Raw genomic sequence first — 12,988 nt, 5'->3', positions numbered from 1 at the left:
CCTACTATACATTACCTAAAATATTCTATAATTTTTAAATAGAACTCGACTTAAAAATATTTTACACAACCAAATTCTACATTAATAATAAGAATAAATATAATCAAAAAATAAAATTGAGCTTTCATTGCAAAGTTGTCGGCAAATAGATGAGATATGATGCTCCACCCAAATCCATATTACATCCATACCCTTGGACGAATATCAAAATTAGACAACCACATTTTAACGCTACCACCGAATATCCTCATGCAAGGGGCAGATATGTAAACCGACAAATCATCTGCATTATTCAATCTCATCCATAAATCAACCATCTCTCTCCCTCATTAAACACTTTCATTCATCCTCAACATTTTCTCAAACATCAACAACAGCAATGGACGCTTTATTCGGAGGACACGACAAAAAATCCGACTCCCCTTCCCACACAGAGGGCTCGAAGAAGACCGAGGGTGGAGCTGACCACCCTAAGCCCTCCAAAGGTGAGCTCTTAGCCAGTGCCATGGTGATTAAGGATGCCGCTTTTGGTGGTGGTAAGGACAAAAATGTTGACAAGGCTAAGGTGGCTGGAGCCGCTGAAGATCTTCTTCAGGCTGCTGAAGAATACGGAAAGCTAGGTGAAACCGGGTATGGAAAATATGTAGACAAAGCAGAGGAATATCTGCACAAGTATCGCGAAACCACCGGTCATGATCCACCTAAGACCGGGGATGTAAAACCCGCTGCAGGCTCCGGGAAAGAACACGAGAAGGAATCCAAGTCTGATGACAAACATGAAGGTGGTGGCATGGGTGATGTCATGAAGATGGCCGGAGGTTTCTTTAAGTAGAAGAAGACTTTATTTGATGATTACTTAAGCACGCTGTATTAACTATGTTCAGTGTTTCTGTGTTGTGTGCTTTAATTATTAGATGTTGGGTCTGGAGACATGCATGATGATATATAATCATGCAAATAATTTGTAATGAATTCCAGAGTGTGCTATCTGTACTATGGTAAATTTCAGTTAGCTGATTATAATAAGATTCTGCTTGCATTATATGAAGTTCTTATCTGGGTGGGTTACAAATGTGCGCACACAAGATTCTTCGATGAGCTCGGGTATTTTAAGCCAAAGGCCAGAGACAGATCTAATAAGGGGTAGGGGGCATAATGAAAGGGGGTGCCTCCTCGAAATTTACTCGGTATGCCCCTAAATGAAAATTCCTGGTCTAAAGATCTGAGACTTAGTTAATAAAGAACATAAAATTATGATAGTTACAGCTTAAACTCCTACAGAGGGTTGAAGCTAAACATATATAATTATGAGCAACATTATATTTGACAAACAAGAAGTTGGATACCTTCTTCAAATTGCTCTAATGCTCATACAACGAACAGAAGGCACTTGCCACAAGCAAATGAAAAAATAGGTTGCACAAGTTGACTAAAACAAGAAATCTGTCTCAGAAACTTCAAGAACTTGGTGAATACCAATAGGATTTACGCCTGGGCGGAAAGAATTTGATTCGATGTACCTATAAGAAAACCAATTAGAGTAAAAAATATGTTCTGGAAAAGGTTTCTGTTCAGTGAAAGAATGAGGAAACTAAGAAAGCAACTCACAGTTCTTTGAGAAAAGGGTGCTTATAAAAGGAATCGGGAATCCTCCCGCTGAATTGGTTGTGATCCAGGTACCTAATATTTAACAAAAGCTAATTAGGTACGTGCCAATGTGCAAAAACCACATAACAAATCCAATAGTGCAAGAACAGTCTACAAACAATAGACTTTTATATATTTCCAAGTTATATGCCTAAATAGATGAAAAAGAAATTCTATGTATATTTGTCTCCAAAATCTTCTTCCTACTTTCGGGAAGATTTGGAAAGAAGAGAAAATTGATTAATTTCTATTCATGCCTTTTCTATCCTAGTTTCGAGAATACATTGTGGGTGTCAAAAACTTGTTCCTGCAGGAAAACGTAAATTGAAGTCATGAATTATGACAATATTTATGTTTCCGAACATAGAACTCTTAAAGAAGTCATTTTACTTGATATATATATAATAATACCACTGATAGTACTACTGTTGGTAAATACTTTTCTGGGCAATAGAAGAATCTACCATATGTGCATTTAATAATCATCAGCTTTAACATCCAAAAGTGACGAGTCCAGATGATTTCTAGTTCATTCTTTTCACTGATCATGGGTTAAAAAGAAAACATCCTATATTTGTTTCTCTTTGTTGTTTAATGTACTAGAAGCGTAAAGCCCTAAATTGTGACCCAGGGTCTACCGAAAACAAAGCACCAAATATAGTTAAGTCAGCACAAACAAATTCCAACCTCTTGCGATCCGATCTGGTGCGAAATGGAACAATATATGTAGGTCGTCTATTATTTTCATTCCATCAATCATTTCATTTGTGAAGAACATTAAAGTAGACCTCAATCCCACCAATTTGGAAAGAATAATTCCTATTCATTTTCTTTCACAAACCTCTTCGTGGAAATTTTTCGCTCCATTATTTTCACTAGTTCCTCTTACATCCTTCTTTTTCAAATTTAATATTGTTCACAAGTTTTCATTCAATTACCGCCCCGTTTCATCCCTTCCAACCAACACACACATGTTAGGTGGTCACCAAAGTTTGATAGGAGGAAAAGTGAGTTGCAATACTTGTTTAACTATAGTCTGGGTAACATTCACGATATATTACAGACACACAGATGATCACTTTCCAGTATTATTTTTATTGAAGCCAACATAAAGTTTGAGATGAGTTATCAAATCAAGTCCGTTTCGATTTTACAAGATAGTTAACTTTCTTTATGAAATCCATTAGCAATAACATAACAAAAAACTAAGAGAAACACTTACAAATATGTCAATCTAGGTATATGAGCAATAGAAGGTGGGATCGTTCCAGACATTTTGTTAAAGGATAGATACCTGCATCAGTGTTGGCTACTAAATTAGGGATATGTAATAAATGCAACATTCATTAATATCTATCAAGGTCTATCAAGGAAAAATCACCAGAAAATTGGTATAAGTATATCCAGTACTTACAAAATCTCCAGATTTGTCAAATTCGCGAGCTGTGCTGGAATACCTCCAGTAAGATAATTATTATTTAGATAACTGCAAGTATGAGTTCAAGGATAAGAAGCAACCTTCTGGATAAACACTAACATATAACTCTAATGGCATAGAGATATCATCTGAACTAAAGTAGTTTAAATTTCTCAATGTGAACAACTTACAGGTTGCGCAGAAGTGGAAAGCACCCCTCTATACGAATAAGTTCCCTCATAGTGCCAACCAGATGGTTGTTGCCCACATCCCTAAAGGTACAGTCAAGTTCAAATCATCCCTACAGAGATAAACTGAATACCTTACCTAAATATCTGTTAAATACAGAACAAAGAATTTTACAACTTACAAGTGTCTGAGGTTTGTTAAGGTGCCCAGCTCTGGAGGAATTCGACCGATGAAACGATTTTCATGTAGATGAAGGTACTCCAGTTCAGGAAGATAGGCAAGTTCCTTGGGAATTTCTCCTTTCAAATTGTTGAAACTCAAGTAGCTGCAGATGATTTATACTGTCAGTAGATATGCGGTTGTAATATCATAATTTCATAACACTGAGATTACTCACAGATGAGTCAGTCTCTTCAGTTCACCTATTTCAGGAGGAATGACATCTTGCAGCTTATTCCACCTCAAATTACTAGGAAAGATCAACAAATAAGAATTATTGACTATAAGAATGAAAGAACTTCATGCAAGCATGCTTATATTTGAATTGTTTATTAACATAAAATTAGCTATGATCACATAGTAACTACAGTACTACTTTTATAGATATTATAGCACCACTACTAAAACACAATGTGATCACTTTGCACAAAAAACGTACACATTTGTAAACCCTAATTTTAGATATTGCTATCACAATTCCACCTATGTCCTCATTTCATACCATGCCCTATCGAACTCTTCTTCCTCCCTTATCTACCTTCAAGGACCTAAAGCCTCCAAATGGCTCTCTCTTATCAATCTAAAACACCTGTGTCACCTTTCTACTTATTTTAATGTGGACTCAGTTTCACTACTCTGATGCATCACATTAGACTCCAGTCTTCAACTAGTTTAAGGATTCTTATCACACTGATAATGTTTAAACAGGAAAAGGAAGCAAGTTTTTCCCAGCCCATGATTTGTCTTTGGGTAGGCAGGACACACTTCTTGGGTTTAAAGACAAAGCTAAAAATTTACAGAATTCTAAATTGCAGATAGCTTCAACTGTTTCTTTTAATTCACATTTTAACATCCATGCTGATAAGCTAGATGTACAACAGATTAATAGTAAAGGTGTTGGACCATAGAGTCCAAATGTTAGATAATAAAGTCCAAAGGATGATGATTAGAATCCTTAAAAATCGAACATATTAGAACGCCCAAGAGGAAGCCCAATGATGTAATAGGAAAGGAAATCCCCCTAGGGGCTTCCCTCTAAATACTTGACACATCCCTTACTTGAAAGGGGTTGGATAACTTCGTATTAAATAAGAAATAAGAATTTACGAGTTCCAATACATTTATGACTACTGAATATCTTCTAATTATGAATTATTGAATGATTGCTTGATATCCAATTATAACAAACTCAACAAAAGGTTTTGTGTCTAATTCCACAGATTCCTCTGTTTCATTCAAAGAATGTGAATGCACATCATTGGCTGTCTTTAACAGCAATGTTTCTGTTACTCCTCAGAGAGCTCCCCAGATCCTATGTTAATTAGACCTTGGCATCCTGAGTCCTGACCATGCAAATTTTTCATAATCTGTGATTCCCTCTGTGCATAGGCATAGAGCTAAGGAAAGGCCATGTACCTGGTCTATTTGTTCAATTATATATTCACAGGTAGAACAGTAGGCTTTTGAACAATATGTAACCGGCTTCTGCTAGCCTCATTTACTACTTTGATGGAACAAAGGGTACAAGTAAAGAATTTATAATGCTGCATCAATCAGTCAATTATCTTTCACATCAACTGCAATAGCTGATGTGGGTCAAGCCAAATACTTAGTTATCAAGTATTACTTTTCATCAAGAAGCAGATGTAACTAGTAAATACCATTTTATTACATTGAGTGGACAATTATAGAAGTAATAGAGTTCAAAGTAAAATATTTTGGATAGTTTAAGTTTTGAGATTGATTTAGATTTTTCAATTGCGCTTTCTACTTGGACTTGCTCTTAGCCTAGAAGTTTGCCTAATTCTCCGGAGACAAAATAAACAAAATATCCTTTTCTCTATCATATTCATTTAAGAACTTCAGTCACTACCTTCACAAACTACTAACATGGTTTTCCAGGTAACAAGACATGTAACAAGAAACGGTTTATGTTTTTAGTAAAGGAAGAGATAGATATCAATAACGTTGAAGTAAGGGATTTACAGTATTCTAAGACGCTTTAAACGCCCAATTTGAGGTGGAATAGGTCCAGTCAATTTGTTGTTATGAAGATCACTGCAAGAAGAATGAGGTGAGATAGTATAAAATTGTATCTGATAAACAAAAACCTTGACTGGTTAGAGCACATTTGAGGAGTGAAGAACCAAAAATTTTAAATTCTTTGCCATACAAAGGACACCAGATTTCTTAATTATCATATAATTACATGTGTCGATTCTCAATTAATACCAACAAATCCTTTCAATAAAAATCCTCAAGATGGTAATACTAATGAAAACATCATTTAAGATTTAAGGGATAGCTCAGTAATCAAACAATCTTACAGCCTCGTAAGATCCAGCAGATTGGTGACGGCAGTAGGAAAAGGCCCGACAATTGATACAGCATATACTTCTCTGCGATTATGATATACAAAAAAACAAGAAAAAGGTATTTTATTTGTCAGCTTCTTACACAACCAATTGCAGTTATTAATAAGCTCGCAATCAACATTAAAAGTTTATTAACACTTACAAAGAAGTAACAACTCTATAATCACCCTGTGTGGTGCATGTGACACCAGACCACGGAGGCAAACCATTATCCCCACAAGGATCATCACCGATCCATAAATACACCACTCTCCAGCCAAGGGATGCCTTAATCTCATTAAGAGCTTTCACTGCAATCACAAAAACACGAATTTCACTTACTCTTATCTGCTGTTCAAGTTTAGCTTTATGAAAAAACAATAATCTTTTCCCTGCTCTTCTAGCTAAGTTCGTTAAAACATCTGTTCAGTAATTAGGCTCCTAACGATACCACAGCAATAATTATTTTTCGTTTTCCATCAAGAAAGAACTAGATATGATCTACAAAACCTTGCCGTAAAAATGCTAAATTAAAAAGAAAAGTAAAACAGCTACTGCCAGTCTTCCACATTGTTGTACATTACCACTACCACATCAGATCCTACCTCAAAAAAAATCCAATCTTTAAATCAAGAAAATCAATAAATTAAAAATTAATCTTACAGCTAAAATTAAACAAAACCTAGAGCTAGAATTTGTAGATAATATCACAATTGCAGTCTAAATAAACAAACAAAAGCAAATACCCTAAAAAACATGCAATTTAAGTCTAATAAAATAAGAACATTTACTAAAACAAGAAAACGTGGTGTATGTAAAAATTACCGTCTCTTTTGAGGGTTTTGCAGTGAACAACAACAAGTACATGGAGAAGCAAAGGTAGTAGAATAACAAGATTGAATAAGATTGATGAAACGTGGGCCATTTTCAACACTAATTAGTAAAAATTTATATACATGAAATTAACTCAATGTACATGTGTCATGTATATAGTATGATGGAGGGGGATGTGAGAGAGTGTAATAAGATTTGTCATCCGTGTGTATCAGATAGATCAAGACGCCGCGGATTATACGAACCAGCTCCGACCTCAATATAATCCTGGGTCCTTTTTAATTCACATTTACAAAAAAACACACGTATTAAAAATATTTAATTATTTAATATATTTCCATATTTGTTCCAAACTATTACATTTAAGGATTAGTTACCACTTACCACTGTTTATATTAAATATAGAGTCAATCATTGGAATAAGATATATCTATGCTATACTATACTATTATAAGCGAAATATGGTTTCGTTTGGTAGTTGGTTAACGTCTTCCTAAAAAATATGTTTACACCTTTCGGAACAAAGTTTAAATAAATAATTTAATTTAATTAAAAAAATTAAACAAGTTATCCAATATAATCACAATCTCTATGAATCATTATTCAACTTAATTTTTAATAGCACTCAACTTCTTTTTTATCTCTTTTATAGGAACCAAACACTTCCAAAATTAATTTTAGTAATTCAAATTATAATATAATAATAAAATAATTAATAAATCAAGAAAATATTTTAAAAAAATACCAAATTCATGTACACCACCGCTATTCAATATTTCAAGCGACCTATATAGACCATAGTATAAGGACTTTTAAAGATTTTAATTATCTAAAATTTGAATCCTTCAATAATATAATACATATAAAATAATATGTAAATATTTTAACCTTATTATCTGAATAATATATATAATTATTGTATTTTATAATTTATTTATATTTATATAAAATTATAAAATTATAAATATTATAATCAGTTCGTGCATAATACGGGTTATTGGCTAGTAAGAGTATATACGAAGACCTCATTTGTTTAGGGATGAATGAAGTAATACTATGTATATTAATAATAATTTTTTTTATAATTTATGGTAACAATTTGGATCAATTATTATCTATATTATTATATTAAAAACCAAATATTAAAAATTTGGTTGCTGGTACTTAAGATTGATGAGAATCGTTAGATATAATATTAAAAATTATTATATAAGAAGTATAAGGTTCAAATCTTACCAGCAATATATTAAAATTATAATTTCAATATATAATGATAAAAATAACCGTGATACATTTTAAAATTATTATACTAGGGGTATAAGGTTCGAATCCTAACAACAATATATTAAAAATATATTTTACAAAATATATTGATAAAAACAATCGTGCATCGACGAGTTATATACTAGTATCCTTTATATATTATAAGTGTAAAAGACTTTTTATCCAAAATTTTAATCATATATCGCCAAAACAATCTCAAGCGTTGATTTGATATAATTAAAAATAGACGGTTAAAATTATATCTTATTAGAAAAACTATATTCTTAATACAATTATAAATAAAAAATAATTACATTGTTCTAATACTACTTAAACTTCTATTACGATAAAATATCATAATACAATCCTAAATATAATATGATTATAGATTTAACCAATCATAAATATAAAAGAATTATTGTTCAACTAATATGCAAACACCAAATATGATACAATGTGATAGGGAATAAATAAATCATGATTACGTAATTAATATTGCATTAATTACACATGATTTGGGCTACAAGGCCCAAGAAGAAGATGTATGACATTCAGACCAAAAAGGTTAACACATTGATCAAGCCTGATGGACCAGATCAGGCCTGATGGAACAAAGAAGGCCCAAAACCCTGAATATTAATTAATTTCGTAATTAATTAATAAGGGATAAGTCAGCTGATAGGATGAGTCCTAGTGGAGAAATAAATCCTTGTAGATTGGCCTCCAAAGAACCTAGTGGGCCTACCTCTTAGGACTCCAAAGTCTATTCTAAGTCTGAGACTTGCCCACCAAGTCTCCTAAATCAAGTCCAATTCAAGGACTCCCAACATCTATATAAGGGGTCTCACCCCCACCAATCAGAACTACGTTTTTTGACTTGATCCTTGACAATCAGCAAGGTACGTAAGCATCTTGTTAAGGCAGATCGAGTCACGAAACACAATAGCAGTCAAATCGAGCCTCGAAGCTCACGTTCCTTAGTAATAGATACAGCAATTATTATACCTTAGTTTTTGATCCATAACATTTGGCGTCGTCTGTGGGAAACACAACAACAACCATGGCGAGAACACGGAGAACAAGCAGCGTCCTTGAAGGAGGAACACCCGTGGGGACAACCCAAACGATTTTGTCAACCGTGGAGGTGACTCCGCATTCAACCTATGCCGTCACCCAAGGAGGAGCCCGGGTAGGGGCAACTGAACCTCAACCTCAAGGGACGATTCCCCCGGCTCCTCAAGGTATGAATCCTCAACTTTAACAAATACATACACCTGTGAATTCTCGACCCATTGGGTATGAGTATTCAACTGTTGTGACCACTAACCCCCTATATGGGATGCCCCTTTACCCCGAGGTTGGAGGAAGTGGACATGCTGGACGAGGTGAAGCACGAGGGCGAACACCCCCTACATACAAGGTTTGGCTCCTATCCCGGAGGATCAGGAATTTTCTGGTCCTTATACTAAGAGAGACTCCGAATCTTCGGATGATGAAGTAGCCCCAAGAAGGAGACGTGCTGGCAAAGAGCCTATGGCTGATGGTAACCAACGTCCTAGAAGCACCCGAAGGGTGAATCCCCAAGAAGTGCAGGAGAGAATCAAGGCCCATGAGGCTGAGATTCAAAGGCTGAAGCGCGACTTGGAGGCGCACCAGGTTCCTAGACCCCCATTACCCCCTAAGGGGAGAAATCCTCCTCCAATCATAGACCTGGATGGTCCGTCACAAAGAAGGGCTGTAGTCCCAAGAGCTGATCCCAGCAATCTTCTTCCCCTTGGAGATCCTGATGATCCTACTCCACCATTCACTGAAGAGATAATGAATGCCCATATCTCAAGGAAGTTCAAGATAACCACTATCAAACTTATGATGGCACGGGAGATCTTGCTAATCATGTCAGGATATTCTCCAATGCACTGTTGTTGCAACCCGTGAATGACGCTATTAAGTGTCGGACCTTTCCTCAAACCTTGTCGGGTATGGCTCAAAGATGGTATAGTCGTTTGCCCCCGAACTCTATTGGGTCCTTCAGAGAATTAAGTCAGGCTTTTATTAAGCAGTTCATCAGCGGAAGAGTGCATGAGAAAAAGTTCAGCATCCTTCATGAGCATTGTGCAGGGAGTGAAGGAATCCTTAAGAGACTACCTGAATCGTTTCACGAAGGAAGCTTTAAAAGTCCCGGACCTTGATGACAAGGTAGCCATGATAGCACTGCAACAGGGAACTAGGGATGAGTTCTTTAAGATGTCCTTGTCCAAGCGCACCCCTGAGAGCATGTTGCAGCTCCAAGATAGGACCGGGAAGTACATCAAGGTGGAAGAGAGCATGAGGAAGACCGTAGTGAGCAACGAGCCCGCTGGAGGCAAGAAGTGAAAAACTGATCTGGAATATATCGCTAAGGACAAGTATCCTAGAACTGAGCAAAACCCTGATTCAACCCCTAAGAAATGAGGACCTGGGCAAAAGTTTGCTGAATATGCTAAGTTGAATGCTCCTAGAAGCCAGATCTTGATGGAAATCGAGAAAGACCAAGATATTCGTTGGCCTAAATTCTTGAAGGCGGATCCTGCCAAGCTAGACAAGAGCAAATATTGTAGATTTCACAAAGATGTTGGTCATGACACCGATGAGTGTAGGCAACTGAAAGATGAAATAGAGTTCCTCATTCGGAAAGGAAGATTGAACAAGTATACTGGGAAGGAAGATATAGGAATAACAATGGGAGAAAGAACTTTGAAGATCGTAGGAGGGACCAAGACGATCAGGGGCGGAATTCCCAGCCTAGGGGACCAGTCATAAATACAATTTTTGGAGGACCATGACCCCGAGGACTTGTGATAAACACAATTTTTGGAGGACCAACTACTGCTGGATTATCCAAGAAGTCCAGGAAAGCATATACCAGGGAGGTTATGCAAATTGTTAGAGAAGCCCCGAAGAGGGCCAGGACAGGAGTAACAATGGCTTTTGATGATTCTGTCCTAGAGGGTGTGAAATTTCCTCATGACGACGTGCTGGTCATAACACCTTTAATAGGAAATAGTCCGGTTAAGAGGGTCCTTGTGGATAATGGTGCTTCAGTGGATATCTTGCTCCATGAAACTTTTTTAAGGATGGGATATAATGACTCCCAATTGACCCCAACCGACATGCCAATATACGGATTTGCAGGAGTGTAGTGCCCCGTGGAAGGGATAATCAAGTTGTCAACAACCATAGGGCATGAACCAAGGTAAGCAACACAGATATTGAACTTTATGGTGGTGAAGGCTAGTTCAACTTATAACGCTATCATGAGAAGAACAGGGATACATGCCTTCAAGGCAGTCCCTTCTTCCTACCATTCAGTTATGAAGTTTCCCACCCGGAATGGGATTGGAGAAGAAAGAGGAGATCAAAAAATGGCTAGAAGTTATTATGTGGCCTCACTGAGGGCAGATGGAGTTGGGGGGCAGGTTCTGCCTATTGAAGATCTGGATATACGAGAAAATGATGAGAAAAGAGGGAAGCCAGCAGAAGACTTGGTTTCGATTCCTTTAGCTCCCAAGGATCCCAAGAAGGTGACTTTCGTTGGAGCCACACTAGAGGAGCCCCTTAGAGGGAAGTTGGTGAAATTTTTGCAAGAAAATAGTGATGTGTTTGCATGGCCAGCAGCTGATATGTCAGGCATAGACTGTTAGATATATTTGTGATGTCATGTCTAATAATGATTTGTGTTTAGTTTTCAGATCTTGAGTAACGAACAAATCAGGACTTAACTGGAAATCAGTACTTATACTGAAGTCAAACTTAAGATATTAGAAGATATTTATCAGGAGATAATATCAGGATTTAAGAAGACTTTCAGATAAGGAAGGCGACTGATTGAAAGGAAAGAAAATGAATACTAAAATAAGAAGAGATATGCATGGGGAAGAATTCTATGAAGAATAGAATACTTGGAAGAAAAGATAACTAGTTGATATATTTTAGGACACAGAATCATATTCGATATCAATCAGAAGATTATCTTGTAACTGTGTGTCTATATAAACACAGCATAGGGTTTACACTATAAGTGTTATCTTAATCGAGAATATTATTCATTGTAACCCTATCAGCTCTCGTGATATCTGTTCATCACTGAGAGAGAATGGTTTCATTGTAATACTGTTTTATTAATAAGATTATTCTTTGTTTCATACTTGTGTTCTTAATTCGATTTGATTATACTATACACTGTATTCAACCCCCTTCTACAGTGTGTGTGACCTAACAAGTGGTATCAGAGCTATCTGTTAACACATATATAGTAAAGATCCAAAACAATCATGTCTGAAGAAGAACGATCTCCAACCAAGCCCACCAAGACTGAAGAAACTCCAAAGACTCAAATCCAAAATTGATATGAGATAATTAGGGTTCCCATACCGAAATCTTCTAAGTATCCCATATGGAAAGTGAGGATGACTATGTTTCTGGAAGCTACAGATCCAGAATACCTTGACAGAATTAATGAAGGACCACATAAGCCAACCAAGCTCTCTGTTGTAGTTGCAGAAAGCCAGCAATGACTGTACCAAAGGAGAAAAGTGAATATACAGCTGAAGATATCTCATCTATTGCCAAGGATGCAAAGGTAAGGCATTTACTGCATAGTGCCATTGATAATGTCATGTCAAACAGGGTAATAATCTGCAAGACTGCAAAGGAGATATGGGATGTCTTGGAGATAAGATGCCAGGGAACTGATGTAATTAAGAAGAACAGGAGGACTATACTCACTCAAGAGTATGAGCACTTTGACTCAAAACCTGATGAGTCATTAACTGGTCTATATGACAGATTTGTCAAACTCTTGAATGATCTGTCACTGGTGGATAAGGAATATGATCTTGAAGATACTAATCTTAAATTCCTTTTAGCTCTTCCTGAAAGTTGGGATTTGAAGGCAACCACGATAAGAGATAACTATGCTCTTGATGAAATAACTCTTGATGAAATTTATGATATGCTCAAGACTCATGAACTTGAGATGGATCAAAGAAGTAAGAGACATGGGAGAAAGTCAAGAACAATTGCTCTT

General features: G+C 36.2%; 2 protein-coding genes across 2 annotated transcripts; one reads left to right on the top strand and one right to left on the bottom strand.

Annotated features, from left to right (window-relative positions):
* Positions 1 to 324: 324 nt before the first annotated feature.
* On the top strand, positions 325 to 1,042 carry LOC141676970 (nodulin-related protein 1-like). The gene has a single exon (XM_074482693.1). The coding sequence runs from the start codon at positions 380 to 382 to the stop codon at positions 830 to 832; it is 453 nt and encodes a 150-aa protein (XP_074338794.1). The 5' UTR covers positions 325 to 379; the 3' UTR covers positions 833 to 1,042.
* A 238-nt stretch (positions 1,043 to 1,280) lies between these two features.
* LOC141676969 (uncharacterized) lies at positions 1,281 to 6,935 on the bottom strand. Its single transcript, XM_074482692.1, has 11 exons — positions 6,652 to 6,935; positions 5,990 to 6,137; positions 5,800 to 5,871; positions 5,459 to 5,530; positions 3,651 to 3,722; positions 3,435 to 3,578; positions 3,256 to 3,336; positions 3,062 to 3,133; positions 2,870 to 2,941; positions 1,609 to 1,680; positions 1,281 to 1,520 (listed from the first exon to the last, which is right to left on the bottom strand). Exons 1-11 carry the CDS (start codon positions 6,749 to 6,751, stop codon positions 1,430 to 1,432), a joined length of 996 nt encoding a protein of 331 aa, XP_074338793.1. The 5' UTR covers positions 6,752 to 6,935; the 3' UTR covers positions 1,281 to 1,429.
* Positions 6,936 to 12,988: the final 6,053 nt, after the last annotated feature.

The sequence above is a fragment of the Apium graveolens genome, chromosome 8 (assembly GCF_009905375.1).
Source record: "Apium graveolens cultivar Ventura chromosome 8, ASM990537v1, whole genome shotgun sequence".
Taxonomy (NCBI): Eukaryota; Viridiplantae; Streptophyta; class Magnoliopsida; order Apiales; family Apiaceae; genus Apium; species Apium graveolens.
This window is presented reverse-complemented; position numbering and strand designations above follow the sequence as displayed.

Bases quoted from the DNA above. Each gene is read 5' to 3' on its own strand.
- LOC141676970 (XM_074482693.1), top strand. From the start codon at position 380: ATGGACGCTTTATTCGGAGGACACGACAAAAAATCCGACTCCCCTTCC.
- LOC141676969 (XM_074482692.1), bottom strand. From the start codon at position 6,751: ATGGCCCACGTTTCATCAATCTTATTCAATCTTGTTATTCTACTACCT. The intron at 3,579-3,650 runs GTGAGTAATCTC...AATCATCTGCAG, and splicing joins CTGAAGAGACTGACTCATCT to CTACTTGAGTTTCAACAATT. The intron at 3,337-3,434 runs GTAAGTTGTAAA...CTGTACCTTTAG, and splicing joins TTAACAAACCTCAGACACTT to GGATGTGGGCAACAACCATC.